General features: G+C 40.9%; 1 protein-coding gene across 1 annotated transcript in view; it reads right to left on the reverse strand.

Moving 5' to 3' along the window:
* Positions 1-27,410, reverse strand: part of LOC109904153 (gamma-aminobutyric acid receptor subunit beta-1-like) — a 66,050-nt gene that overhangs the window by 3,470 nt on the left and 35,170 nt on the right. The window contains exons 5-8 of the mRNA XM_020501333.2: positions 18,130-18,212; positions 10,104-10,238; positions 9,706-9,858; positions 120-373 (exon numbers count right to left, since the gene is read on the reverse strand). Coding sequence (XP_020356922.2) covers positions 120-373; positions 9,706-9,858; positions 10,104-10,238; positions 18,130-18,212 — 625 coding nt within the window. The remainder of the gene's footprint in view (positions 1-119; positions 374-9,705; positions 9,859-10,103; positions 10,239-18,129; positions 18,213-27,410) is intronic.

The following is a 27,410-nucleotide window of genomic DNA, read 5'->3' on the forward strand; positions in this document are numbered from 1 at the left end:
ACAGACCATGAGCTTTGATCATTTGAAGTTTGGAAAACATTTATGCCAACTCGTCTTTTTTGTTGATTTTCATATGCCAGAGACTTTGAATATCGAAACGTGAGACCCCCCACTCCTACCTGCACTTTGTTACTCTCCAATCGGCTCTTATTTTCGTTATTGGTTTGAGCTGCTTTCTCTGCCACCTTTTTCTGCAAGTGAGGCCCCCGTCCGAAGAAGATGTAGTTGACAAAGGCGTACTCCAGCAGAGCGAGGAAGACGAACACGAAGCAGCCCATCAGGTAGATGTCTATAGCCTTGACGTAGGGAATTTTGGGTAAAGTCTCTCTCAAGTGGGTGTTGATGGTGGTCATGGTCAGCACAGTGGTTATGCCTGGGGGAGGAAGGGAAAGGAAGGAATGGCTCAGAGTCATGGTTAGTTTAAGGTTTAGATGAGGGATCTTAAGCTCCTATACACGGTGCACAGGCTTTTGTCTTTCAAGACACGTGCCTTAAGAAATGGGAGACTTCTGGGTATCATAGAAACAAGGATGTGGAAAAGACCTCTACATGACTTGATCTCGATAATTCAATCCAGTCCCAAGCTGCATTCTAAATGCATGGACTTCTGTATAGGGAACACGGTCAGAATGCTAATATATCACTCATATTATTGTCTCTGTATTAAACCAAGGTGTGGGAACAAGGGGGGAAAAAACAATTTCTTCGGTCTGAAGGTAGTGCATACCAATATGTTACCTACGTTGACCTGATACATACCTTATTTACATTTACCTGTGAAAATGCCAAATGACAGTTGCCATCAGTGCCCGTCACATGCATGACACCTCTGAGCTCCAGGCGAAAACACTGACAAGCATAGATCCAGAACAGTGTTATATTGTATTCAAGTGAGACAGTTCTCAGAAGAGCAATGCACAACTAGATAGTGCCTTGGTGTGAAGTTGTCACTCAGCCACAATGCTACATTCAGTGTGACACTGACTCTTGGGAGTTAACAAGAACAAGCTGACCCAACTCAACATGGCTCAGCACACAGGCATTCCAATCACTCACTGCTCATACACTTCACCTCATCTCACAACTGCTCACTTCATACAAACAGATGGATGTAAAAATGTGCCCTGTGCTACTGCATTAGATATGTGAACTGGGATCACAAGATGGAAGATCACTGTTCGTTTAGGCATTGTTTTAGTCTATACATACAATGTTTGGTCTACACAAAACTGTTAGATCAAAATAACGACATCAGTATATAAGACTAATAGATTTGTTAGTTTTGTAAACCAAAGTCTATCTACACCCATGTAGGCTACATGTATGAACTGTATACAATTATGTATATTACTCACTTAGGCGTGAGACTCATGTAAGAGTAACATGTAAAGTAAGAAACAAACTCATATTATAAATCAGCCATGCACAATCAGTTCCACATTATATACTTAAAGGACAAAATGCCACATTTTTGCAGGTACACTACATGACCAAAAGTATGTGGACATCTGCTCGTCCAACATCTCATTCAAAAATCATGGGCATTAATATGGAGTTGGTCTCCCTTTGCTGCTATAACAGCCTCCACTCTTATGGGAAGGCATTCCACTAGATGTTGAAACATCGCTGCGGGGACTTTTCAGCCACAAGAGCATTAGTGAGGTCGGGCACTGATGTTGGGTGATTAGGTCTGGCTTGCAGTCGGCAGTCCAATTCACCACAAAGGTGTTCGATGGAGTTGTGTTCCGGGCTCTGTGCAGGCCAGTCTAGTTCTTCCACATCGATCTCGACAAACCATTTCTGTATGGACCTCGCTTTGTGCACTGGGGCATTGTCATACTGAAACAAGAAAAGGGCCTTCCCCAAACTGTTACCACAAAGTTGTAGCGTTAAGATTTCCCTTTACATGAAAAACAACCCCAGACCATTATTCCTCATCCACCAAACTTTACAGTTGCCCCTATGCATTCGGGCAGATAGCGTTATAAGATTTCCCTTCACCGGAACTAAGGGGCCTAGCCCAAACCATGAAAACCAGCCCCAGACCATTATTCCTCCACCAAACTTTACAGTCTAATTTGGTAGCGTTCTTCTGGCATCCGTCAAACCCAGATTAGTCTGTCAGACTGCTAGATGGTGAAGTGTGATTCGTTACTCCAGAGAATGTGTTTCCACTGCTCCAGAGTCCAATGGCGGGGAGCTTTACACCACTCCAGCCGACTCTTGGCATTGTGCGTGGTGATCTTAGGCTTGTGTGTGGCTGCTTGGCCATGGAAACCCATTTCATGAAGCTCCTGACGAACAGTTCTTGTGCTAACATTGGTTCCAGAGGCAGTTTGGAACTCGGTAGTGAGTGTTGTAACCGAGGACAGACAATTTTCAAGCGTTGCGTGCTTCAGGACTCGGTGGTCCCGTTCTGTGAGCTTGTGTGGCATACCACTTCGCGGCTGAGCAGTTGTTGCACCTAGACGTTTCCACTTCAAAATAACAGCACTTACATTTGAACGTTGCAGCTCTAGCAGGGCAGAAAGTTGACAAACTGTCTTGTTGGAAAGGTGGCTTCCTAAGACAGTGCCACATTGAAAAATCACTGAGCTCTTCATTAAGGCCATTCTACTGCCAATGTTTGTATATGGAGATTACTGTGTTAATCGATTTTATACACCTGTCAGCAACGGGTGTAGCTGAAATAGCCATATCCACTAATTTGAAAGGGTGCACACATATATTTTATATATATATAAAATATATATCACACACACACACACAGTTGAAGTCGGAAGGTACATACACCTTAGTCAAATACATTTAAACTCAGTTTCACAATTCCTGACATTTAATCCTAGTACAAATTCCCTGTCGTAGGTCAGTTAGGATCACCACTTTATTTTAAGAAGGTGAAATGTCAGAATAATAGTAGAGAGAATGATTTATTTCAGCGTTTATTTCTTTCATCACATTCCAAGTGGGTCAGAAGTTTACATACACTCAATTGGTATTTGGTAGCATTTCCTTTCAATTATATAACTTGGGTCAAATGTTTTGGGTAGCCTTCCACAAGCTTCCCACAATAAGTTGGGTGAATTTTGGCCCATTCCTTCTGACAGAGCTGGTGTAACTGAGTCAGGTTTGTAGGCCTCCTTGCTCACACATGCTTTTTCAGTTATGCCCACAAATTTTCAATGGGATTGAGGTCAGGGCTTTGTGATGGCCACTCCAATACATTGACTTTGTTGTCCTTAAGCCATTTTGCCACAACTTTGGAAGTATGCTTGGTGTCATTGTCCATTTGGAAGACCCATTTGCGACCAAGCTTCAACTTCCTGACTGATGTTTTGAGATGTTGCTTCAATATATCCACATAATTTTTCTACCTCATGATGCCATCTATTTTGTGAAGTGCACCAGTCCCTCCTGCAGCAAAGCACCCCCACAACATGATGCTGCCACCCCCGTGCTTCACAGTTGGGATGGTGTTCTTCAGCTTGCAAGCCTCACTCTTTTTCCTCCAATCATAACGATTGTCATTATGGCCAAACAGTTCTATTTTTGTTTCATCAGACCAGAGGACATTTCTCCAAAAAGTACAATCTTTGTCCCCATGTGCAGTTGCAAACCATAGTCTGGCTTTTTATTGGCAGTTTTGGAGCAGTGGCTTCTTCCTTGCTGAGCGGCCTTTCAAGTTGTGTCAATATAGGACTTGTTTACTGTGGATATAGATACTTTGTACCCGTTTCCTTCAGCATCTTCACAAAGTCCTTTGCTGTTGTTCTGGGATTGATTTGCACTTTTGGTACCAGAGTACATTCATCTCTAGGGGACAGAACATGTCTCCCTCCTGAGCTATATGACGGCTGCGTGGTCCCATGGTGTTTATATTTGCGTACTATTGTTTGTACAGATGAACGTGGTACCTTCAGGTGTTTGGAAATTGCTCCCAAGGATGAACCAGACTTGTGGAGGTCTACAATTTTTTCCTGAGGTCTTGGCTGATTTCTTTTGATTTTCCCATGATGTCAAGCAAAGAGGCACTGAGTTTGAAGGTAGGCATTGAAATACATCCACATGTACACCTCCAATTGACTCAAATTATGTCAATTAGCCTATCAGAAGCTTCTAAAGCCATGACATATTTTTCTGGAATTTTCCAAGCTGTTTAAAGGCATAGTCAACTTAGTGTATGTAAACGTCTGACCCACTGGAATTGTGATACAGTGAATAAGTGAAATAATCTGTCTGTAAACAATTGTTGGAAACATTACTTGTGTCATGCACAAAGTAGATGTCCTAACCGACTTGCCAAAACTATAGTTTGTGGAGTGGTTGAAAAACTAGTTTTAATGACTCCAACCTATGTGTATGTAAACTTCCGACTTCAACTGTACATACGCATATATATATATATGCGTATGTATATACACACACAAAAGTATATCCATGCATTTTATATATGCATCTGGGGTTTACTATGCATCATTGGGTAAAGCACACCTCCAGGCGTGTCATCATATTGATAACAGTAAGCCTGCCAGTATGCACACTATAAACAGTAGACAAGCTGACAGAAGAGTGTGAAATACTTGGAGAATGCAACACTTACCATTCAAAGCAAATGCAGTGTCTGTTGTATGTGTTTTATTTAAACCCAATAACCTGTGAAAGTTGATTCTTCACAAACAGCAAAATGTTAACAAAACTGGAGCCACCCTTTTTGTAGGCAGGAACAAAGATCGGAAGCAGCGTTATGGTATTTTGCTCAAAAATATAGGAGAATCAGTAGCTCTAGCTAGCTTAATAACTGTGGCGTGAAATATTTACACTTTTACAGTTAGTTAGCAACCGTTTATTCGCTAGCTACGGTAACGCCCCCTTATAATGCCTCAAAATGTTATTTACTGATTCTTTAGTTGTTCCAGAGATAACGTTCTCTGCTTTTTTGCTTTGGTACATTTCAGCTCTCACCTTAAACTCAGGTTATATCACTGATGCTCACCAATGAGTCAGTAGCTAGTCCACTGTGTGTTTTGTAAGGATACAAACTGCCTCAGGGGTAGGGCAACCATGCATGTGAGGACACAAGGACACAATCTGCTGAGGGGTGTGTGTTTGTGTGTACACTCAACCTTGATGACAATGAGCATTTCAGGATTCATCTCTGACCTCCATGTCGTGGCTGCAAGGAACCCCATATTGGATGAGGTAGTAAGCACCTAAAGAATCACTGTGCTTTGGAGGATGAATAGGTAGCCCTTAACTGTGCCTTTGGGGCTGTGTGTGTCAGTCTATCTTAAGACTGTGTCCGTGTGCATGGATGCATACCGCCTAGGGTGCAGTGTGTAAGTGTACACCAAGTTTATTATAGTTTTGTGTTTTTAGATTTGTTTTTATTTCTGTTCGTTTTAATATTTCGGTTAGTTTTCAGATCTGATTGATAAGTTTAATAACATTTCTATTTAGTTTTTATATGATTTCATTTCAGTTTTAGAGACAAAAAAAACCTATGCTTGGGAGACTGAGCCATGTATGTGTTGTATAGTTTTTGTGATTTTTGAGAGGTCACTTCATGTCACTGTGGGGCAGTAATGCACAAGGTGATACAAATAATAATAATACTTTATTACATTTGTAAACGCGCTTTTCATTATACTGAATAATCGCAAAGTGCTTAAATTAAAATGTGAAAACCAAATACAAAAAATGACGCTACAAGTAGGGTTGCAAAGGGTCGGAAACGTCCTGCGATTTTGCTTAAATTCATCAAAAAGGTTAGCTTATAACAGTTAACTTTTTTTTGTGGAATACACAAGGCAATTCTAGGTTGTGTGTTATTTTGTTTAAACTATCCCCAATTCAATGGAATTGCAACCCTCTGCATGCACAGTGCATTTTTCCACCACAGCTGATTCTCAAGATCTTGCACACCAATGAGATGCTATTAAGCCCACACTACTACACTGTCTGAGCCAAGGACTACATGCTTTCTGGTAAGTTTTGATTACAATACTGGGTGGGGTGAATATTTTCTATATGACATACATACATTTTTATTAACTAGTAAATAGTAGCCTACAGCAAAGTGTGTTTAAATCATATCTAACTTGTTAACAATTTCCGCTAGTTAGTTTTTGCTACCATGTGTGTTTTAGCTTGCTTGAGCCTGCTAATTGAGGTGTTAATTCCACACATGTTCCATTTTAAAACATTTATCTTACAAAGGAGTTGTTTAAACTAACTATCTGTACATTGAGTTGCATATTTTATTTGTTCTATTTTTTTTCAAATCTTTACAGGAAAATGCCACAAGCACTATCTGTTGTGTGGAGACATTTCACTGCAGCTAATGTAGAAGGAAAAGCTGTGTACATTTGCAAATACTGTGCCAAATCATATGTGATGAATCCCACAGAGATGCAGAATCATCTGGCCAAGTGCATAAAGTTCCCTCAGCGCTCACAACAAGCAACCTCTGACAAAAGTCCCTCAACTTGATGAAAAATTATGAATCAGACACCTTATCGATAACAACAGCTCATGGTCCTCCTGGAATCAGACGTTTTTTTTAACTTAATGGAGGAACGTAGTCAGAGAAATGCTGAGGAATGTCTTGCTCGAGCTGTGTATGCAACTGGTTCACCGCTGATGCTCACAGGCAATGTGTATTGGAAGAGATTTCTGAATGTTCTTCACCCAGCATACACCCCTCCAACCAGACATGCTTTATCTACTCATTTGCTGGATGCAGAATTCAACAGAGTTCAAGTGAAGGTCAAGCAAATCATAGAGAAAACAGACTGTATTGCAATCATCTCTGATGGGTGGTCGAATGTTTGTTGGCAAGGAATAATTAACTACATCATCTCCACCCCTCAACCAGTATTCTACAAGAGCACAAACATAAGGGCCAACAGACACACCGGTCTCTACATTGCAGATGAGCTGAAGGCAGTCATCAATGACCTTGGACCACAGAAGGCATTTACACTGGTCACAGACAATGCTGCGAACATGAAGGCTGCTTGGTCTAAAGTGGAGGAGTTCTACCCTCACATCACACCCATTGGCTGTGCTGCTCATGTATTGAATCTGCTCTCCAAGGACATCATGGCACTGAAAACAATGGATACACTCTACAAGAGAGCCAAGGAAATGGTTAGGCATGTGAAGGGTCATCAAGTTATAGCAGCAATCTACCTCACCAAGCAAAGTGAGAAGAATAAGAGCACCACATTGAAGCTGGCCAGCAACACCCGTTGGGGTGGTATTGTCATCTTGTTTGACAGTCTCCTGGAGGGGAAGGAGTATTGCCAAGAAATGGCCATATCACAGAGGATCCTCCTGGATGATGCATTTTGAGAGAGAGTAGTAAGCAGCCTGAAACTCCTGAAACCTGTAGCAGTAGCTATTGCACTGATTGAGGGAGACAATGACATCCTGTCTGATGTTCAGTCTCTGCTTGCAGATGTACGGATTTATTCTCTTACTTCCCTGCCCACTTCATTGTTGCTCCAAGCAGAGGAAACTGTAGTCCTGAACTCCATCAAAAAGCGTGAAGCCCATACACGCCGCAGCGTAGATGTTGGACCCCAAGTGTGCTGGCAAGAGCATCCTGTCTGGTGCAGAGATCAACAAGGCCTATGGTGTCATCACTACCGTGTCTCGCCACCTTGGCCTGAATGAGGGCAAGGTTCTTGGCAGTCTGGCGATGTACACTTCCAAGCAAGGGCTTTGGGATGGAGATGCAATATGGCAGTCGTGCCAACATATCTCATCAGCCACCTGGTGGTAGTGACTTTATGGATCTGAGGCTCTTTCCCCTGTTGCCTACATCGTCCTCCAAATTCCACCAACATCAGCTGCCTCAGAGCGCAACTGGTCCTTGTTTGGGAACACACACACCAAAGCACCCAACAGGCTGACCAATACAAGGGTTGAAAAATTGGTGGCCATCCGGGAAAAATTTAGGCCTTTTGAGCCCGACAACGAGCCATCCTCAACAGGGTTGGAAAGTGACAGTGAAGATGAGGCCTCAGAGTGGACATTGAGGAGGTCCAGGGAGAAGACATGGAAGCCTGAGAGAGGGACGACCAAAGCTTTAGTGTCTAGACTATCATTTTACAGATGTATGTTGAAAACGTTTTTGGGAGATGCGATGGATCATTGGGGATCATTCAATATTCCCTTTCTTTTGTTGTTCAGTGAAATCATCCCATGTGAAGAGTCAACTCATTTAAAGTTAAATTCGTAACCATTTTTAAATGTTTTATTTCTATTGGAAGGATTTAATCATTTGCAATTATGTCTACTTATGTTAAGGTAAAATGTTTGTCTCCATATGATATGGTAAACATATCCAATGCAAAAAACATCTACATTTAAAATGGTATTAATTAAGGACGCACAATATAAAAATCTATGAACATATCGTAATCGGACGATATTAGCTAAAAATGCCCGATGTCTAGTTTAACGCCAATGTCAAAAACTGATGTCAAAACTGAAGTGAATACCTATATAACGTAGGTACATGACATAATGAAGCCACTTAATTTTGCACTACACGTGCAACACAGCATTCCGAACCTAGCCCACAATGTCTGCTGTGTAGATCGAGTAGTCAACAAGTCGAGCAGTCATTTGAAAGAGTAAGAAAATTTCAGCTAGACAACTCAAAGGGGTAATCCATTAACGGCAAGATAATGGAATTCATTGCCCTTAACAATCAACCGTTCTCTGTCGTGGGTGATGACGGCTTTCTTTACTAGTCAAGCACCGGTACAAACTAACGTTACCAAGTGCGCTATTGTTCAGATGTTGCCCTACCGGAGTTACAGTAATAGCATCACTGCTATTAGCTTCACAACATACTATGGAATGCCGTTTGGGTCTTTGCATGTCAAAAAAGATACACGTCAAATAACACTATTTGACGATAACACTACTTCACGTGTTAAATAAGCTTTTCATGTGACATGTCAAATAACACAGTTCTATTATAGAATGTTACGTGTTCTGAATTTGCGCGTGCAAGCCAAACACCACCACTACTATCAGTAGCACTGTAAAAGCTGTACAGAAAAGTCTGCAAACAAGCAAAACACTGGCCACGAACATTGTGTTTACAAAACCGCGTTGGTAATAAAGCATTATTTGTTCGACCGCAACTTCTGGGGTAGCTAGCTAGCTTTATCTTGGTACCTAGATAGCACCAATACAACCATCCTGAAAACAATGACCAGTAGAAACTGCAGTTATTTTCACTATTCTTAGCAATGATTTAGGAATCATTGTGAATACGTATTAGCTAGGTAGCCAAAATTATTTATTGTTATTTTTAGTTTCAGTTTACTAAAATAACCTTGGTGTACACTCTGCCTAAGGGGAACTGTGTGTGTGTGTGTGTAACTATACCCTACCTAGGGGGCTTTGTGTAAGGGTACACTCTGCCAAGAAGGGAAGTGTGTAAATATACACTCTACCTAAGAGGCTGTGTGCAAGTACACACTGCCGTGGGGACTGTCCGTCGAGGGACTCACCATAACTAGAAGTATTTGCTCGGCTGTGTGAAGGGGCACATTCTGCCTGCCTGGAAGGCAGTACAACACATGCCTACACCTGGTAACCCAAAGCTACTAAAGACATTCAGACGTGACTCTTTATTGAACCCCTCCACAAGGACAACCCATAGAATAACCCAAAGACACCGACCTAAAGCGACTCTGGCCGCAGACGCGTCATAGTTGATCCAGAAGGAGACCCAGGATAGGATGGTGATCAGGGTCGAGGGCATGTAGGTCTGTAGGATGAAGTAGCCAATGTTCCTCTTCAGCTTAAAACTCAGAGAGAGCCTCGGGTAGGAGCCTGGGAGACCAAACACAGTTTTCACGTCGGAGTAGGATGAAGTTTCCCACTAGACGCTGAACTAAGGTCAGTTTAGCATTTAGGGGTAAGATTATCCTATTTTCTGTGCCTGAGAGAACTTCTACCCGGTGCTTATGTGGCAGTTACAATCTGCCACACTCTCTAACGTTAGACACTCTTAAGTGGAACATCAGAAACTTTAATTAATAATACACTCTTGTAAGGGTTAGTAATCAGATTGTTACCTGTAGCAAACACTGCTTTTGTGGATTGGATGTGGTAGTCTATTATAGAGAATTGGGGCAGTTCGATGTTCTCCACCCCAGTCACTGAATTATCACCTTTCCAGTAGAACTCGATGTCATCAGTGGTGTACCCATCTGCGAGAGGGAGAGACTGTTACATCATCTAAAATGGACAGACGGCCAGTGTACCCAGCTGAGAATCTAACAGAATGGAACGTCATTCAACATGAACAGGCAGAAACCTGTGTCATTGAGAGTTTACTTGTCTGAAGCGGTGGCTCAAGTCTTTTTCTAACACTTCTCTTTGCCTGGTCTTAGTTGGAAAATGAATGAAACAGTCAGTTATTGGCCTTTCAGTAATTAGGCAAACTTAATTGGACTGGGTTGGCTTTTTCTCCCGTCAGACTCCTCCGCTTATCTAAAGGGAACCGCAGGATTTCAGGGAATTAGTTGCTTCTCATTACTGCCTGTACTCAATCAGTGGTTTTGTCTTTCTTTCCCATTCATTTAATTTATGTGTGAGAGGGTCTTGGGTTATCACATCACCCCTGATGCCATAAGAGTATGGGAGAATGACATGTAAAGAAATGTGTAGACCAATATGGAGATAGTTGATTTCAATGAGACTACGAAGAATAGCACAGCAGCACTGGAGATGTGTTCCCATGTATCTGTGTCCACAGCCAGAAACTGGACCAGATTGCCCATTGCTAGAAACTGGACCAGACTGTACACAGCCAGAAACTGGACCAGACTGTACACAGCCAGAAACTGGACCAGACTGTACACAGCCAGAAACTGGACCAGACTGTACACAGCCAGAAACTGGACCAGACTGTACACAGCCAGAAACTGGACCAGACTGTACACAGCCAGAAACTGGACCAGACTGTACACAGCCAGAAACTGGATCAGACTGTACACAGCCAGAAACTGGACCAGACTGTACACAGCCAGAAACTGGACCAGACTGTACACAGCCAGAAACTGGACCAGACTGTACACAGCCAGAAACTGGACCAGAATGCCCACAGCTAGAAACTTTGCACCTGCTATTTCCGTGAGGGTATAACATGAAAAATATATAATGACATCCACGCTAGCAGTAACCTTAGTCTTTATTGTTCTTTTATTTGTATTTTTTAGAGGGTAGATCGGCATTAATATTGTAGATACTGTACAGTATATTGTGGCTTCTATCTATGTAATTGTCTGCATCATTTCCAATAACCTATTGGGGGGGGAATATATGAATATATGTATATATATATATATATATACACACATATACACACACACACACACACACATATATATACACGCACATATATATATATATATATATACACACATACATATATATATATATACATACACACATACATATATATATATATATATACATACACACACACACACACACACACACACACACACACACACACACACACACACACTACAAGTAAAAAGTTGACACACCTACTCATTCCAGAGTTTCTTTATTTTGACTATTTTCTACATTGTAAAACAATAGTGAAGACATCAAAACTATGAAATAACACATATGGAATCATATAGTAACTAAAACAGTGTTAAATCAAAATATATTTTATATTTGAAATTCTTCAAAGTAGCCACCCTTTGGCCTGATGACAGCTTTGCACACTCTGCATTCTCTCAACCAGCTTCATGAGGTAACCTGGAATGCATTTCAATTAACAGGTGTGCTCTGTTAACAGTTCCTTTGTGGAATTCCTTTCCTTAATGCGTTTGAGCCAATCAGTTGTGTTGTGACAAGGTAGGGGTGGTATACAGAAGATATCCCTATTTGGTAAAAGACCAAGTCCATATTTTGAGAAGAACACCTTTAATAAACGACAGTCCATCATTAATTTAAGATATGAAGGTCAGTCAATCCAGAAAATTTGAAGAACTTTGAAAGTTTCTTCAAGTGCAGTAGCAAAAACCATCAAGTGCTGAAATGAAACTGGCTCTCATGAGGACCGCCACAGGAATGGAAGACCCAGAGTTACCTCTGCCGCAAAGGATAAGTTCATTAGAGTTACCAGCCTCAGAAATTGCAGCCCAAATAAATGCTTCACAGAGTTCAATTAACCGACATCTCAAAATCAACTGTTCAGAGGAGACTACGTGAACCAGGCCTTCATGGTCAAATTGCTGCAAAAAAACCACTACTAAAGGACACCAATAATAAGAAGAGACTTGCTTGGGCCAAGAAACACGAGCAATGGACATTAGACCCAACACCCCTCCAGGCTGTGCAAGGGCTATTTGATGGAGTGCTGCATCAGTTGACCTGGCCTCCGCAATCACCCGACCTCAACCCAATTGAGATGGTTTGGGATGAGTTTGACTGCAGACTGAAGGAAAAGCAGCCAACAAGCACTCAGCATATGTGGGAACTCCTTCAAGACTGTAGGAAAAGCATTCCATTTGAAGCTGATTGCGAGAAGAAAGAAAATGTCCCCTTTATTTAACTAGGCAAGTCAAAAACAAATTCTTATTGACAATGATGGCCTAGGAACAGTGGGTTAACTGCCTTGTTCAGAACGACAGATTTTTACCTTGTCAGCTCGGGGATTAGATCTTGAAACCTTTCGGTTACTAGTCCAACGCTCTAACCACTAGGCTACCTGCCGCCAAGAAGGTGCAAGAAGGTGGTGAAGGTGCGAAGTGCACTTTTTTGGTTACTACATGATTCCATGTGCGCTACTTCATAGTTTATGTCTTCACTATTATTCTACAATGTAGAAAATAGTAAAAATTAAGAAAAGTTCTTAAATGAGTAGGTGTCCCAAATTTTGACTGGTATATATATATATTTAAATTCTTTATTATTTTCCCATAACCATACCACCTCTCCCCTAATTGGAATAAACCAATGGACAACAATACTTAGGCTTCTACTTCCAGCTTATATATATATTATATACAGTTTACCGACACAGTACGTTTTTGTGTGTGTGTGTGTGTCTCATCGCTACAACTCCCGTACGGGCTCGGGAGAGACGAAGGTTGAAAGTCATGCGTCCTCTGATACCCAACCAAGCCGCACTGCTTCTTAACACAGCGCGCATCCAACCCGGAAGCCAGCCCCACCAATGTGTTGGAGGAAACACCGTGCACCTGGCAAACGTGGTTAGCACGCACTGCGCCCGGCCCGCCACAGGAGTGGATGGTGCGCGATGAGACAAGGACCTCCTGTTCGCAGCCGGTTACGACAGAGCCTGGGCGCGAACCCAGAGTCTCTGGTGGCACAGCTGGCACAGCACCCTTAACCACTGCGCCACCCGGGAGGTACACAGTACATATATTAATTAATTATTATATTAAATGGTCTTTTGTTTGTTTTTAGTCCCCGCCTTTAGCTACCCTCAACCCCTCCAATATATCTCTGAAGACCTTAGAGTTTTGATTTCTAGCTGCCATATATTTTTCCACTGTCATGTTTCACAAAATATCTGAATCTTCCTATTCTCATAGCTTCTACAGATTGCATCTAAAAAAGTCACATTTTTGCTTAGAGTATTATTATACTATTGATCAATTGACTATGACTTTTCAATTCACCCAGCAGTGTTATTTGCAGTTAGCACCAGGTAAATGTTGCAATTTTTCAGACATTCCTGAATCTGCGACGAAAACAAGCTAAATATGGGCAGTACCAAAACAAGTGATCTAATGATTCTGTCGCTTTGCAAAATAATCTGCAGAGATGGTTATATCCCCTATATACAGGGCATCCAGAAAGTATTCAGACCCCTTCCCTTTAGCCACATTTTGTTATGTTACAGCCTTAATCTAAAAATTATTCCATTTACTTTTCCCCCTCATAAATCTACACATAATGACAACGCGAAATCAGTTTTTTTTAGATGTTTGCAAATTTATACAACATACAAAACAGAAATACCTTATTTACATAAGTATTCAGACCCTTTGCTATGAGACTTGAAATTGAGCTCAGGTGCATCCTGTTTCCATTGATCATCCTTGAGATGTTTCTACAACTTGATTGGAGTCCACCTGTGGTAAATTCAATTGATTGGACATGTTTTGGAAAGGCATACACCTGTCTAAAAGGCACATGACAGCCCGCTTGGAGTTTGCCAAAAACAAGTTTCTTCTTTCTGACGAAACCAAGATCAAATCAAGATTGAACCTATATAATGTCCCACAGTTGACAGTGCATGTCAGAGCAAAAACCAAGCAATGAGATCAAAGGAATTGTCTGTAAACCTCAGAGACAAGATTTTGTTGAGGCATAGATCTGGGGAAGGGTATTAAAACAGTTCTGCAGCATTGAAGGTCCCAAACACAGTGGCCTCCGTCATTCTTAAATGGAAGAAGTTTGGAACCACCAAGACTCTTCCTAGAGCTGGCCGCCCGGCCAAACTGAGCAATATGGGGAGAAGGGCCATGGTCAGGGAGGTGACCAAGAACCCGATGGTCACTCTGACAGAGCTCCAGAGTTCCGTCTCTGCAGCACTCCACCAATCAGGCCTTTATGGTAGAGTGGTCAGACGGAAGCCACTCCTCAGTAAAAAAGCACATGACAGCCCGCTTGGAGTTTGCCAAAAGGCAGGTAAAGGACTATCAGACCATAAGAAACAAGTTACTTCTTTCTGATGAAACCAAGATTGAACTGTTTGGCCTATATACCAAGTGTCATGTCTGGAAGAAACCTGGCACCATCCCTACTGTGAGGCATGGTGGTGGCAGCATCATGCTGTGGGGATGTTTTTCAGCGGCAGGGACTGGGAGACTAGCCAGGATCGAGGGAAAGATGAGTGAAGCACAGAGAGATCCTTGATGGAAACCTGCTCCAGAGTGCTCAGGACCTCAGATTGGGGCGAAGTTTCACCTTCCAACAGGACAAAGACCCAAAGCACACAGCCAAGACAACACAGGAGTGGCTTCGGGACAAGTCTCTGAATGTCCTTGAGTGGCCCAGACAGAGCCTGGACTTGAACCCGATCGAACACCTCTAGAGAAACATGAAAATAGCTGTGCAGCGATGCTCCCCATCCAACCTGACAGAGCTTGAGAGGATCTGCAGAAAAGAATGGAAGAAACTTCCCAAATACAGGTGTGCCAAGTTTGTAGCATCATACCCAAGAAGACACAAGGCTGTAATTGTTGCCAAAGGTGCTTCATAAAGTACTGAGTAAAGCTTCTGAAGACTTATGTAAATGTAATATTTTAGTGTCATGTTTAATAAAGTAGCAACAATTTCTAAAAACCTGTTTTTGCTTCGTCAGTATGGGGTATGGTGTGTAAAAAAGAAATACAATTTTAGAATAAGGCTGTAATTTAACAACATTTGCAAAAAGTTATAGGGTCTGAATACTTTACGAATGCACTGTATATAACATTCTATTGGTTGCAAGACTTTTGTATCATCATTTAAATTGAAATACTCTTAAGATTTGAATCTGGCATCATTTTGACTATCAGTTCATAAACCATGTTCCATGGAATCGGTACATTGAAAATCTCCTCCCAACTATTTTGCAACCTGTATTTTTTATTTATCTGTTATTTTACCAGGCAAGTTGACTGAGAACAAGTTCTCATTTATAGCAACGGCCTGGGGAATAGTTACAGGGGATGAATGAGCCAATCGTAAATTGTGGATTATTAAGTGACCGTGATGGTTTGAGGTCCAGATTGGGAATTTAGCCAGGACACCGGGGTTAACATCCCTAAGATAAGTGCAATGGGATCTTTAATGACCTCAGAGAGTCAGGACACCCATTTAACATCCCATCCAAAAGACAGCACACTACACCAGGCAGTGTTCCCATTCACTGCACCTGGGGCATTGGGAATTATTTTTTAGACCAGAGTTCCTCCTATTGGCCCTCCAACACCACTTCAAGCAGCATCTGTTCTCCCATCAAAGGACTGACCAGGACCAACCCTGCTTAGCTTCAGAAGCAAGCCAGCAGTGATATGCAGGGTGGTATGCTGCTGGCAAATGTATGGTGCATCTGTAATTTTTTTGGTCCTTAAATGAAACTGGTATACTTTTCATCACAATTTTCTTTAGCCAATTTTGGTCTTTAATGCAGGGCCGACAGACAAGTGCCTTACCTTCTCCCTTTCCACATGCTTCCTCCATTTTTGTGTTAATGCTGCAGTTGGTTGTAATTTTGGATGGAGCAGACGTTTCCATAATTTCTGTTAACTGCATGTGTGACATAACTCCACCAGTCCTATTTATGATATAATTTACAAAATGTATATAAAAAACATTTATCAAAAACTATATTTGAGTTTAACCATAATATTTGTTCTGTCTTTTCAGGTGGATTAAACTGAAATTGGAACCAGTTTTCTATGGCTTGTTTTAGAAATAGCAATATTTGAGATTTTCATTTTCAAATAACTAAATGTTAGAGGTTGTAATCTGAATGAAGGGAAAAAGGCCATTCTTGAACACAGGTGAGCCATTCTTACTCATCTGCTAGAGAACCAGTTCAAATATATGTATAGTTTGTGTATGACTGAAGCCTTTAGTGAGAGGTCCAATGTTTTAATATTTAATTATTTATGCCCTCCAAATTAATATTCATTATATAAATAGGCCAGTTTAATTTTGTCTGGCTTGCAGTCTTGATTGTTGCACCTAGGTAGCTATCTCATAATTAAGACCAATGATATGATAGAGGGTTTGAGTAAGGTGTTGTCAAAATGATTATATACGTCAATCCATGAATCCAGCAGCTCCACAGGGCCTTATAGTGATTGCTATAACCTTGTCATAATGACCAAAGCTAAGCATCCATGCAGGTAGCATGTATTATTCAACTGAAACACTCCGGCCAAGTTTGATTTAACAAAAAATGCCAGTTTGCATAGTTGACGTAAAGTGCTGTTTGTTTTCCTGCTTAATGTCATGTCCTCAATTGGGAAGATATTTTGCCATGATTTGGAAAAAAGTTATCCCTTAAATGAGGTACATAGACCTGTTTAACAGAATAATGTGTGAAAATATACCGACTTGGGAGAAAGTTGTCACAAGATGTGTAGATTAATTAAAACAGAGCGAGAAGAATGTTATAATTGAAGGATGTAGCTAGTGCCGGTTTCAGTGACCCAGATTATGTTTATTCCTGAATTAAAAAGCATGCTCAATAGAAAATCTCCATTGAAAGTGCCTTTTAGTCCATGAATAGGCTCAATCTTGGTCAGGGAAACTGGTCCTTAGGATTTATTCAAAAGCACCCATAGTCATGTAGACCTTTGATTTATGTATAGGCACAAGCTTTCAAAAACATGCCCAGTAATCAGTGCCGCCTCTGCCTATACGCAGACTACGCATTGTGTGTAGAGCCCCGCGGCTGCTAGGGGGACTCGACCCCAAAAAATATATATTTTAAATGTTTTGGGGAACTCAGTCAGTCTCTCAACTTCCTGAAAAGTAGAATACATACGGTGCAACTTCCCAATACATTCGACATTTGGTTGTGCATCAGTAGTTTTCACTTGTTATGTCAATCACTGACAGCCACTCAATTAGCCCATGTCAGCAATTTTTTGTAGATTGCTTGGTACGGTAGTCTAGCCAGCTATCGAAACATTGTAGTAATCATCACCAAATTACTGACCAGTGCTCGCAGGGCATGCGCCCAGGGACCCTGACCTCCAGGGGGCTCCCATTGATATCTCTCTCGGATACTCATTTTGTGATGGGGTGGAGAGAACATGAGTTTTTTAAAATTTATTTAAAAACAATTTTAAAGCAAATTTCCTGCAATTCTACACATTTTGGCATGAATGACTTATGCCATGTCCACATGTATAGAATTGCAGGAAATTATTCGCTGCCAAGGGGGGTGACACTAAAATGTTTTGCCTGCGAGGTGGGAGGGGCCCACCAAACAAATCTAGCTTAAGGCCCCCAAAAGGCTAGGGGTGGCTCTGCCAGTAGTGATAAATAGCCCACATGAAGCTGAGATAAGTCTCTACACTACAGTGATTTTACAGTGATGTCACTCACAGCTCTCGATCTCCAGGGTGCAGTTCTGCTCATCCAGTGGGTATCTACGCAAGTCCATCATGCAAGCTGCAGTAGTGGTGATCCTGAGAGAGAGAGAAAGAGAGATAAAGAGTGAGGAGGGGGGGGGTGGGTATGTCGAGAGAGAATCTCTACCTTCCCCCACCCCTCTCTCTCTATCATTTGCATATACTGTATCTAGCACAGAAATGTGAAATATACCCCCACATCCAATAGGACTATCTCACTAACCCTTACCATAATGTACAGATGTAGGATCTTAATTTGATCACCCTGTTTGCCATTAGACTTGCAATGCAGGAAACCTGAAAACTTTTTAATTTTTTAATTTTTTATTTCACCTTTATTTAACCAGGTAGGCTAGTTGAGAACAAGTTCTCATTTGCAACTGCGACCTGGCCAAGATAAAGCATAGCAGTGTGAGCAGACAACAAAGAGTTACACATGGAGTAAACAATTAACAAGTCAATAACACAGTAGAAACCAAAGGGGGAGTCTATATACAATGTGTGCAAAAGGCATGAGGAGGTAGGCAAATAATTACAATTTTGCAGATTAACACTGGAGTGATGAATGATCAGATGGTCATGTACAGGTAGAGATATTGGTGTGCAAAAGAGCAGAAAAGTAAATAAATAAAAACAGTATGGGGATGAGGTAGGTGAGAAAGGGTGGGCTATTTACCAATAGACTATGTACAGCTGCAGCGATCGGTTAGCCGCTCAGATAGCTGATGTTTGAAGTTGGTGAGGGAGATAAAAGTCTCCAACTTCAGCGATTTTTGCAATTCGTTCCAGTCACAGGCAGCAGAGTACTGGAACGAAAGGCGGCCAAATGAGGTGTTGGCTTTAGGGATGATCAGTGAGATACACCTGCTGGAGCGCGTGCTACGGATGGGTGTTGCCATCGTGACCAGTGAGCTGAGATAAGGCGGAGCTTTACCTAGCATGGACTTGTAGATGACCTGGAGCCAGTGGGTCTGGCGAAGAATATGTAGCGAGGGCCAGCCGACTAGAGCATACAAGTCGCAGTGGTGGGTGGTATAAGGTGCTTTAGTGACGAAACGGATGGCACTGTGATAGACTGCATCCAGTTTGCTGAGTAGAGTGTTGGAAGCCATTTTGTAGATGACATCGCCGAAGTCGAGGATCGGTAGGATAAACTTGTAGTGTATTTGATGTTAAAGGATTCTAAAGTTTGCAATTTCCACGTTATTTTCATTGCAAAAAATATATCAATCCCTACAAAAAAGTTAATTCATTATAATCCACATAACTCACAATTCCTGTTGTTGCAGGATTATTTTCCTGCTGTAGCAAACTGGTTCAAATTAAGATGCTACATCTGTGTGTCTTTATAAGCGCAGGGCATATAGTATACAATATGTGTGAAGACTTCATAAATCAGGAGTAGTATGTTATGGTCAGGAACACTTGAGAAACAATAGTTAAATATGAGACCTACGTAAAATGTTTTTTTGGGGGCGGAGGTGTATTACATTTCATAAAATGTCATGTAAACCCTTCCAGGTGCAGTGAAAAAGGTTGACCTAAAAACAGAGAGAAATTAAAAACGCATCCATCTCGCACACATTGACTCAGGAAGCACACAAAGTACATACTGTACTCAGCGTTCTGTCGCACAAATCTCTCCATGGTTTCACTGGAAATTGAACTCTTTTTCACTCCCATAATTGCCTTCATACTGCGCCCTCCCTATTTAAAATGCTCTGTTACATCTTAATTACCACTACGATGAATTAAGAATGAACACCGGCAGACTTTATAATCTGTGACTTCTTCACTTTTAGGTGTCATTTGAAAGAGCACACTTCAATTTGACGATTGCGGATTGTGAGTGCTTTTATTCTTGTAGTATTGATTAAACCCAAAATGTTGGCAAACAGTGAAGTAAGTGGCTGTGCTTATGTATTCATGACGTTTATTTGGACTCTGACAGAAAAGGGTCAAGGTTGTGACCAAATTTTATTACAAGCTGCTTGCCGAGGGGTTGGCTGGCCCTTGGGGGGGAAAGGGTCAGAGTCACATCCCTTGTGGAGTTCTCAATGTTCACAAACCACATACGATGAGAATAGGTCAATTTCATAGATTTTTATGTAAACCGCTTATGTTGAGTAAAGGATTACTTTAGATAGTGTGCTGGTGTCACTGTTCACAGATAACATTAGACGTTCAGAGAAGTCCATTTGTTTATACAACATATGCACTTTACTGTTCTGGCTCATAATAATGGCTGGAACGGAGCAAATGGAATAGCATCAAACACAAGGAAACCATTTGTTTGATATATTTGATACCATTCCACTGATTCCGCTTCAGTCAATACCACAAGCCCGTTCTCCCCAATTAAAGTGCCACCAAGCTCCTGTTGCCCTGTACAACTAACATGTTTGCACATTGGTTTATCATTGTGAAAAGGAAACTACTACTGTAAAGTTTCTGTGTCCATTTTCCACTGCATAACCCCTGTTTAAAATGAGAGGAGACCTGAGACAGAAAAAGAGCGTGCAGACACACACACACACACAAACACACACTCATACAGTGAGACTGCCGATATATGAGTAATAGCCAGCAATGAATTCACCTAACCCAACCTGAGCCCCCTAGCTGTTTGAGACATTTCCATTGATCCTCTGCTGTTTCCCCATTACTCTCTAGCTTCTCCTGCCGCAAAATGTCAAACAAACATAGCTGAGCGCCTAAAACTCACTCAAGCTGCCACTTGCTCATTTTGGGTGAAGAACCTATTGCCAAAACCTGGAAAGCATAGTAGTACATGCTACATTTTGAATCCTCCCCTAGCCCCTACTACCTACGCTGATCTGAAAGTATTGGATAGTTATTGCCTATTAGAGGGCAAGGCTGAGCTATAACCATGCAGTTCAGTATACCAATCCAATCCTTTCAGATCCAGATGTAGTGCCAAGGGGCTAGGAATCGATTTGGAATGTAGCATTAGAACCATGCACAGGTAAAGGGCATCCCAAAGTCCAGTGGCTGTCTGCAGTGCATTAGTTCTGGTCTGCCCTGTAAAAGCTAATCTCACTGGCCCATAGCCACTTTCCTCACCAAGCGATAGCGAGTGTCCAGTGGGACCAATATCTGTCAATTTCAGCCACAACGATGTTGTGAACTAAAAAGCTCTGGGCATAATTTATCTTACACTGCAGCTGAAAATTCTGTGACTGTGGACCATGTCTCGGACACACCAAATGCATTAGGGAAGTCTGGATGAATTATAAAGCAGCTGCAGAGATGGGGTAAAAATAGAGCACCGTAGGGGCGTCAGTAAGGGTGTACCCTACCGTCCAGCAGAGAGCTCGCTATAAGCGCCAAACCCACTCCCAATTACCCTGGTGTTTAACATCCCCTCCACAGCAGATCAATACAGATCAAACACACATCAGGAACAGAGGTGGGCTTTGCATCCGTGATGGTAATGAGCGTCATGATTGATAGATGTTACGGGCGTGACTGACTGCAGCATTAGTATTGGATTGTGTTTTCTGAGATGGCGAATGCAGCTGGCGAGAGTAATGCATTGTTAATGTGAGAGGAATCCTTACTGATATTGGAGAAGTGATGCTATTGAAATGTCTGCAGTTATACTAGTATAGTGATTTAACCAGGATAGTCCACTCAGTAACAATAGATACTGTTTTCCAGGGGAAGTTGAAGGTAAGACATGCTCAACTCTATTGTCTTATTGTGTTTGTTTTTTTACTGAAAAAGTGTGCTAGCTAGAGCGCTGATCTGTTAAATAACCTGTCAAATTTGACTGAGCATAAAGCTTTTTGTTACATGACCGCTATACTTCATGAAATGTTAAATCACACACACTCTTTTCCTTCACATGCTGAAGCACCGGGAGAAGAAGTGTCAGTGCTGCCTAAAAATGAGTAATTACCAGATATGAACGTGATGCTAGATTGATTAAAGGTTGAACTAAAAATACGTTGCAATATTCAATCAATCTTCATTGAGCATAACTAATAGGCCTACTGTTTGATAGCGTGTGCAGTGACCATTCAGACCATATGCATATGGGTGGATACTATAAACACGAAGGTAACAGCAGACATGTGTACACTACAGTAACTGGTGAGGTCATTCCAGTCAGCCTAAATATAGCTGGCTCACTGTAGACAGCAGGCAGCAGCACACTGGCTGAATAAGTTTGTCTGCGGGGAATAATAATTCTGCAGCATTTGAATGTGAAGAGGTCTCACTGCTCAATGTGAAACTGTGAGAATTGTGTGTGAGAAGCAAAGGAGAAAAGTTGTCATAATGACATGCAAGTTATTTCTGGGTGCGTTTGTGAGGGAGGCGGGGATAGAAGAAGGGAGGAAGACAACGAGAGGCAGAGTGGTATTCACATTAAACAGAGAAAGACATGAGAGCAGGGGAAACTCTGACACTGACAGATAGCCACGTGAATTACATGCTCATGGTGTAGAGTAACTGTCTGTTAGTGCAATCTAGTATGACAGTGCTTAAGACATTGCCGTGGTTCAGGACGTTAATAATTTAGTAATGTTGTTTTCTGGGTATTTTTGTACATTTTGTAGGTCTTATTGTCCTCAGTACTAACCAATTTTTTTTTTTACTTTCACCCTGTTCTTTTTTCCATTTTCCATTTGTTATGTGGCTAATTCCTAAAGAGGATGCTCCTCTCGTGGTCATGCCATAGACTTATAGGGGTTTTGGCTGGGCACTTGAGGGGTGGCAGTATTGAAAACAGGTTTATGGGAGAGTCCCGGGTTTTTACCTGGACCACACGGATAGGCGGTTGAAGAAGTGTTTTAGGATGCTAAAGGAGCATTACAGGTACAGGGGTGGTATGATAGGATCAGTGACAACACCTCCTTCTGGGATGGGGGAAGGCTTTCACGGGAGGGATATTGGAAGACAATTGGAGGTTTACTTAGAATCAGTTGCAGCTGCAGTATGTTTAGCAGTGCATATATTATGGTAGAGGTACATGGGTAGATGTCAGACATAGATTCTGGTAGTGTTGGTAAGTATGGATAAATTCTAGGTGTCTAGCAGCTTGATCATCATGGTCATTTGTGGTAGTACGTTTACAGGCATATCGTATGGTAAGTATTGAAACATTATGCCATTATGGTAAGTGGTGAAATAAGTATAGCTAGTTATAATTGTAAGGACTTCGGAAATAATAAAAAAAGGACGATCAGTCTTTAACTGGCTAAAAGAGAAGGAATATAATATCTATTGTTTACAGGAAACTCACTCTACAATTACAGATGCGGTTGTATGGAAAAAGGACTGGGAGGGGGAAATATATTTATGTCATGGTCAAAGAAACTCAAAAGGGGTGATGATATTAATAAATAACAATTTTGATCCGAATGTGCAAACAGATCTGAAAGGAAGGTGGATCATTTTAAATATGCTATAGGACAATAAACACATTTGGCTAATTAATCTATATGGTCCAAATAATAATGATCTATACTTCTTCAAAATGATATATACTGTACTAATCTATCGAGCTCAAAAGCAACCAATTACTCTATTATTATGACAGATTATAATACGGTTTAAGTACCTCAATGGATCGTAAAGGAAATCACGCTACAAACTATCACCCTCGTGCAATTAAGGAAATTACGAATATTATGGACACATTAGAACTAGTGGATATATGGAAGCTTAAAAATCCAGACTCAGGGAGATATACATGGAGGCTTAATCAAGCTAGCGGTTTTGATTACTTTCTTGTGTCCTTCGCGCTGGCACCAAAAGTAAGAAAAGTTTTGATAGGGGACAGAATGCAGTCGAGCCATCAAATACTGTATTTGGCATCCGCATTTATAACTGACTTTTGCCTGCATAACATAGACAGCAGATCCCCTTATTGTATGGGACACTAATAAAATGTGCTTTAAGAGGTCATGCAATTCCATATTCATCTTTAAAAAATATATATTTGGGCCAAAAGAGTTCATATTAACAAAGGAAATGGAAGAAATAACAATACAGATGGATAGCAATAAAAACTGTACCATAAAGGCACAGATTAAGTTAGAGGGAGAAAAGAAAATTGAGGAATTTATTCGGGAACAATCAAGTATAATGTATTACAAAAATAAACCGAGTTGAATGGAAAATGGTGAAAAATGAACCAAATTATTTTAGAATTTTCAACATAGAAATGCGACCAAAAAGTATTTACAGAAACTTGTTACAGATGACGGAGTCATCCATGATTCACCAAATTATATGAAAGAGAAAGCAAAAGTACTTTAAGCATATGTTCTATTTTCAGTCTCCTCCATTTCCACAAGCTAAAGTTAACTGTAAGGAATTTGTTCCTAGTAATAGAGTAAAATTAACACCTGTACAGAAAGACTTGTATTGCAACGTATTGATGCAATTAAAGCCTTTAGGCCAGGGAAAACTCCAGGGCTAGATGGCATAGCAGTTAAGGTATATGAAACCTTTTTTGATCTGTTCAAAGATCCAGTATTAGCACATTTTAACCATTCTTATAAAAATGGTAAACTATCAGGTGCTCAGCGAGGTTTGATTTCACTATTACTGAACCAGGATTTTGAAAAAGTTTTTGATAAAGTACGGCTAGAATTTATATATAAATGCCTGGACTATTTTAATTTTGGAGAATCTCTTATAAAATGGGTTAAAGTTATGTAGAGTAACCTCAGGGGTAAAATAATAAGTAATGGCTTCTCAGAAAGTATTAAACTGTCAAGAGGAGTAAAACAAGGTTGTTCACTGTCAGCATATCTATTTATTATGGTCATCAAAAAATGTTAGCTATTAAAATCAGATCCAATAATAATAATAATAATAATAATAATAATAATAATAATAATATAGAAGTGCTGGACATCCAGGTCTTAAAAACAAAAAGGTATGCTGATGACTCACATTTCCTCTTAAATCCACAATCTGGATCCCTGCACAGCCTCATAAAGGATCTAGATAATTTTTCTAACCTCTCTGGATTACAACCGAACTATGATAAGTGTACCTTATTACGTTTTGGATCGCAAAAAAATACAACTTTTACATTACCGTGTAGTTTACCCAGAGGTGTAAAGTACTTCAGTAAAAATACTTTAAAGTACCACATAAGTAGATTTTTGGGGTATCTGTACTTTAATTTACTATTTATATTTTTTACAACATTTACTTCACTACATTCCAAAAGAAAATAATGTACTTTACTTCATACATTTTCCCTGACACCCAAAAGTACTCTGTTACATTTTGACAGGAAAATGGTCCAATTCACACACTTATGGGGGTGCCACAGGGTTCAATTCTCGGGCCGACTCTTTTCTCTGTGTATATCAATGATGTTGCTCTTGCTGCAGGCGATTCCCTGATCCACCTCTACGCAGACGACACCATTCTATATACTTTCGGCCCGTCTTTGGACACTGTGCTATCTAACCTCCAAACAAGCTTCAATGCCATACAACACTCCTTCCGTGGCCTCCAACTGCTCTTAAACGCTAGTAAAACCAAATGCATGCTTTTCAACCGGTCGCTGCCTGCACCTGCATGCCCGACTAGCATCACCACCCTGGATGGTTCCGACCTAGAATATGTGGACGTCTATAAGTACCTAGGTGTCTGGCTAGACTGCAAACTCTCCTTCCAGACTCATATCAAACATCTCCAATCGAAAATCAAATCAAGAGTCGGCTTTCTATTCCGCAACAAAGCCTCCTTCACTCAAGCCGCCAAGCTTACCCTAGTAAAACTGACTATCCTACCGATCCTCGACTTCGGCGATGTCATCTACAAAATGGCTTCCAACACTCTACTCAGCAAACTGGATGCAGTCTATCACAGTGCCATCCGTTTTGTCCCTAAAGCACCTTATACCACCCACCACTGCGACTTGTATGCTCTAGTCGGCTGGCCCTCGCTACATATTCGTCGCCAGACCCACTGGCTCCAGGTCATCTACAAGTCTATGCTAGGTAAAGCTCCGCCTTATCTCAGCTCACTGGTCACGATGGCAACACCCATCCGTAGCACGCGCTCCAGCAGGTGTATCTCACTGATCATCCCTAAAGCCAACACCTCATTTGGCCGCCTTTCGTTCCAGTACTCTGCTGCCTGTGACTGGAACGAATTGCAAAAATCGCTGAAGTTGGAGACTTTTATCTCCCTCACCAACTTCAAACATCAGCTATCTGAGCAGCTAACCGATCGCTGCAGCTGTACATAGTCTATTGGTAAATAGCCCACCCTTTTCACCTACCTCATCCCCATACTGTTTTTATTTATTTACCTTTCTGCTCTTCTGCACACCTATATCTCTACCTGTACATGACCATCTGATCATTTATCACTCCAGTGTTAATCTGCAAAATTGTAATTATTTGCCTACCTCCTCATGCCTTTTGCACACATTGTATAGACCCCCCCTTTGTTTTCTACTGTGTTATTGACTTGTTAATTGTTTACTCCATGTGTAACTCTTTGTTGTATGCTCACACTGCTATGCTTTATCTTGGCCAGGTCGCAGTTGCAAATGAGAACTTGTTCTCAACTAGCCTACCTGGTTAAATAAAGGTGAAATAAAAATAAATAAATAAAAAATATCAAGAGAACTTCCCTGGTCATCTCTACTACCTCTGATCTGGCGGACTCACTAAACACAAATGCTTTGTGGGAGTGTGCCCCTGGCTATATACGTCAATAAAAAATAAAATGGTGCCGTACTTATCTTAATTTAAGGAATTAGAAATGGTTTATAAATTTTACTTTTGATACTTAAGTACATAGCAATTCCATTTTCTTTTGATACTGAAGTATATTTCAAATCAAATACTTAAAAAAATGCTATTTAAAATCTTTTACTTTTAGTCAAGTAGTATTTTACTGGGTGACATTCGCTTTTACTTGAGTAATTTTTTTATTAAGGTATCTTTACTAAGTATGACAATTGAGTACTTTTCCTCCACTGAGTTGACCAATAAAATGGTCTGAAGGTGAAGTGGACATACTCGGTATTCATATCCCTAAAGAAATAAAAGGAACTTACTACAACAAATTTGAACCGAAAGTTAGCAAAAACAGCTAAGGTCTCGCTACCATGGAAAGGTAAATTCCTGTCTTATTTGTAGAAAAATCACCCTGATTAGTTATTTTGTCAAAACACAGTTTACCGTTTTACTTATGGCCCTGCCTACGCCGAACAATTAGTCTTTTAATTTATTTAAGCAAGAAAGATTT

The sequence above is a fragment of the Oncorhynchus kisutch genome, linkage group LG14 (genome assembly GCF_002021735.2).
Source record: "Oncorhynchus kisutch isolate 150728-3 linkage group LG14, Okis_V2, whole genome shotgun sequence".
Classification (NCBI taxonomy): Eukaryota; Metazoa; Chordata; class Actinopteri; order Salmoniformes; family Salmonidae; genus Oncorhynchus; species Oncorhynchus kisutch.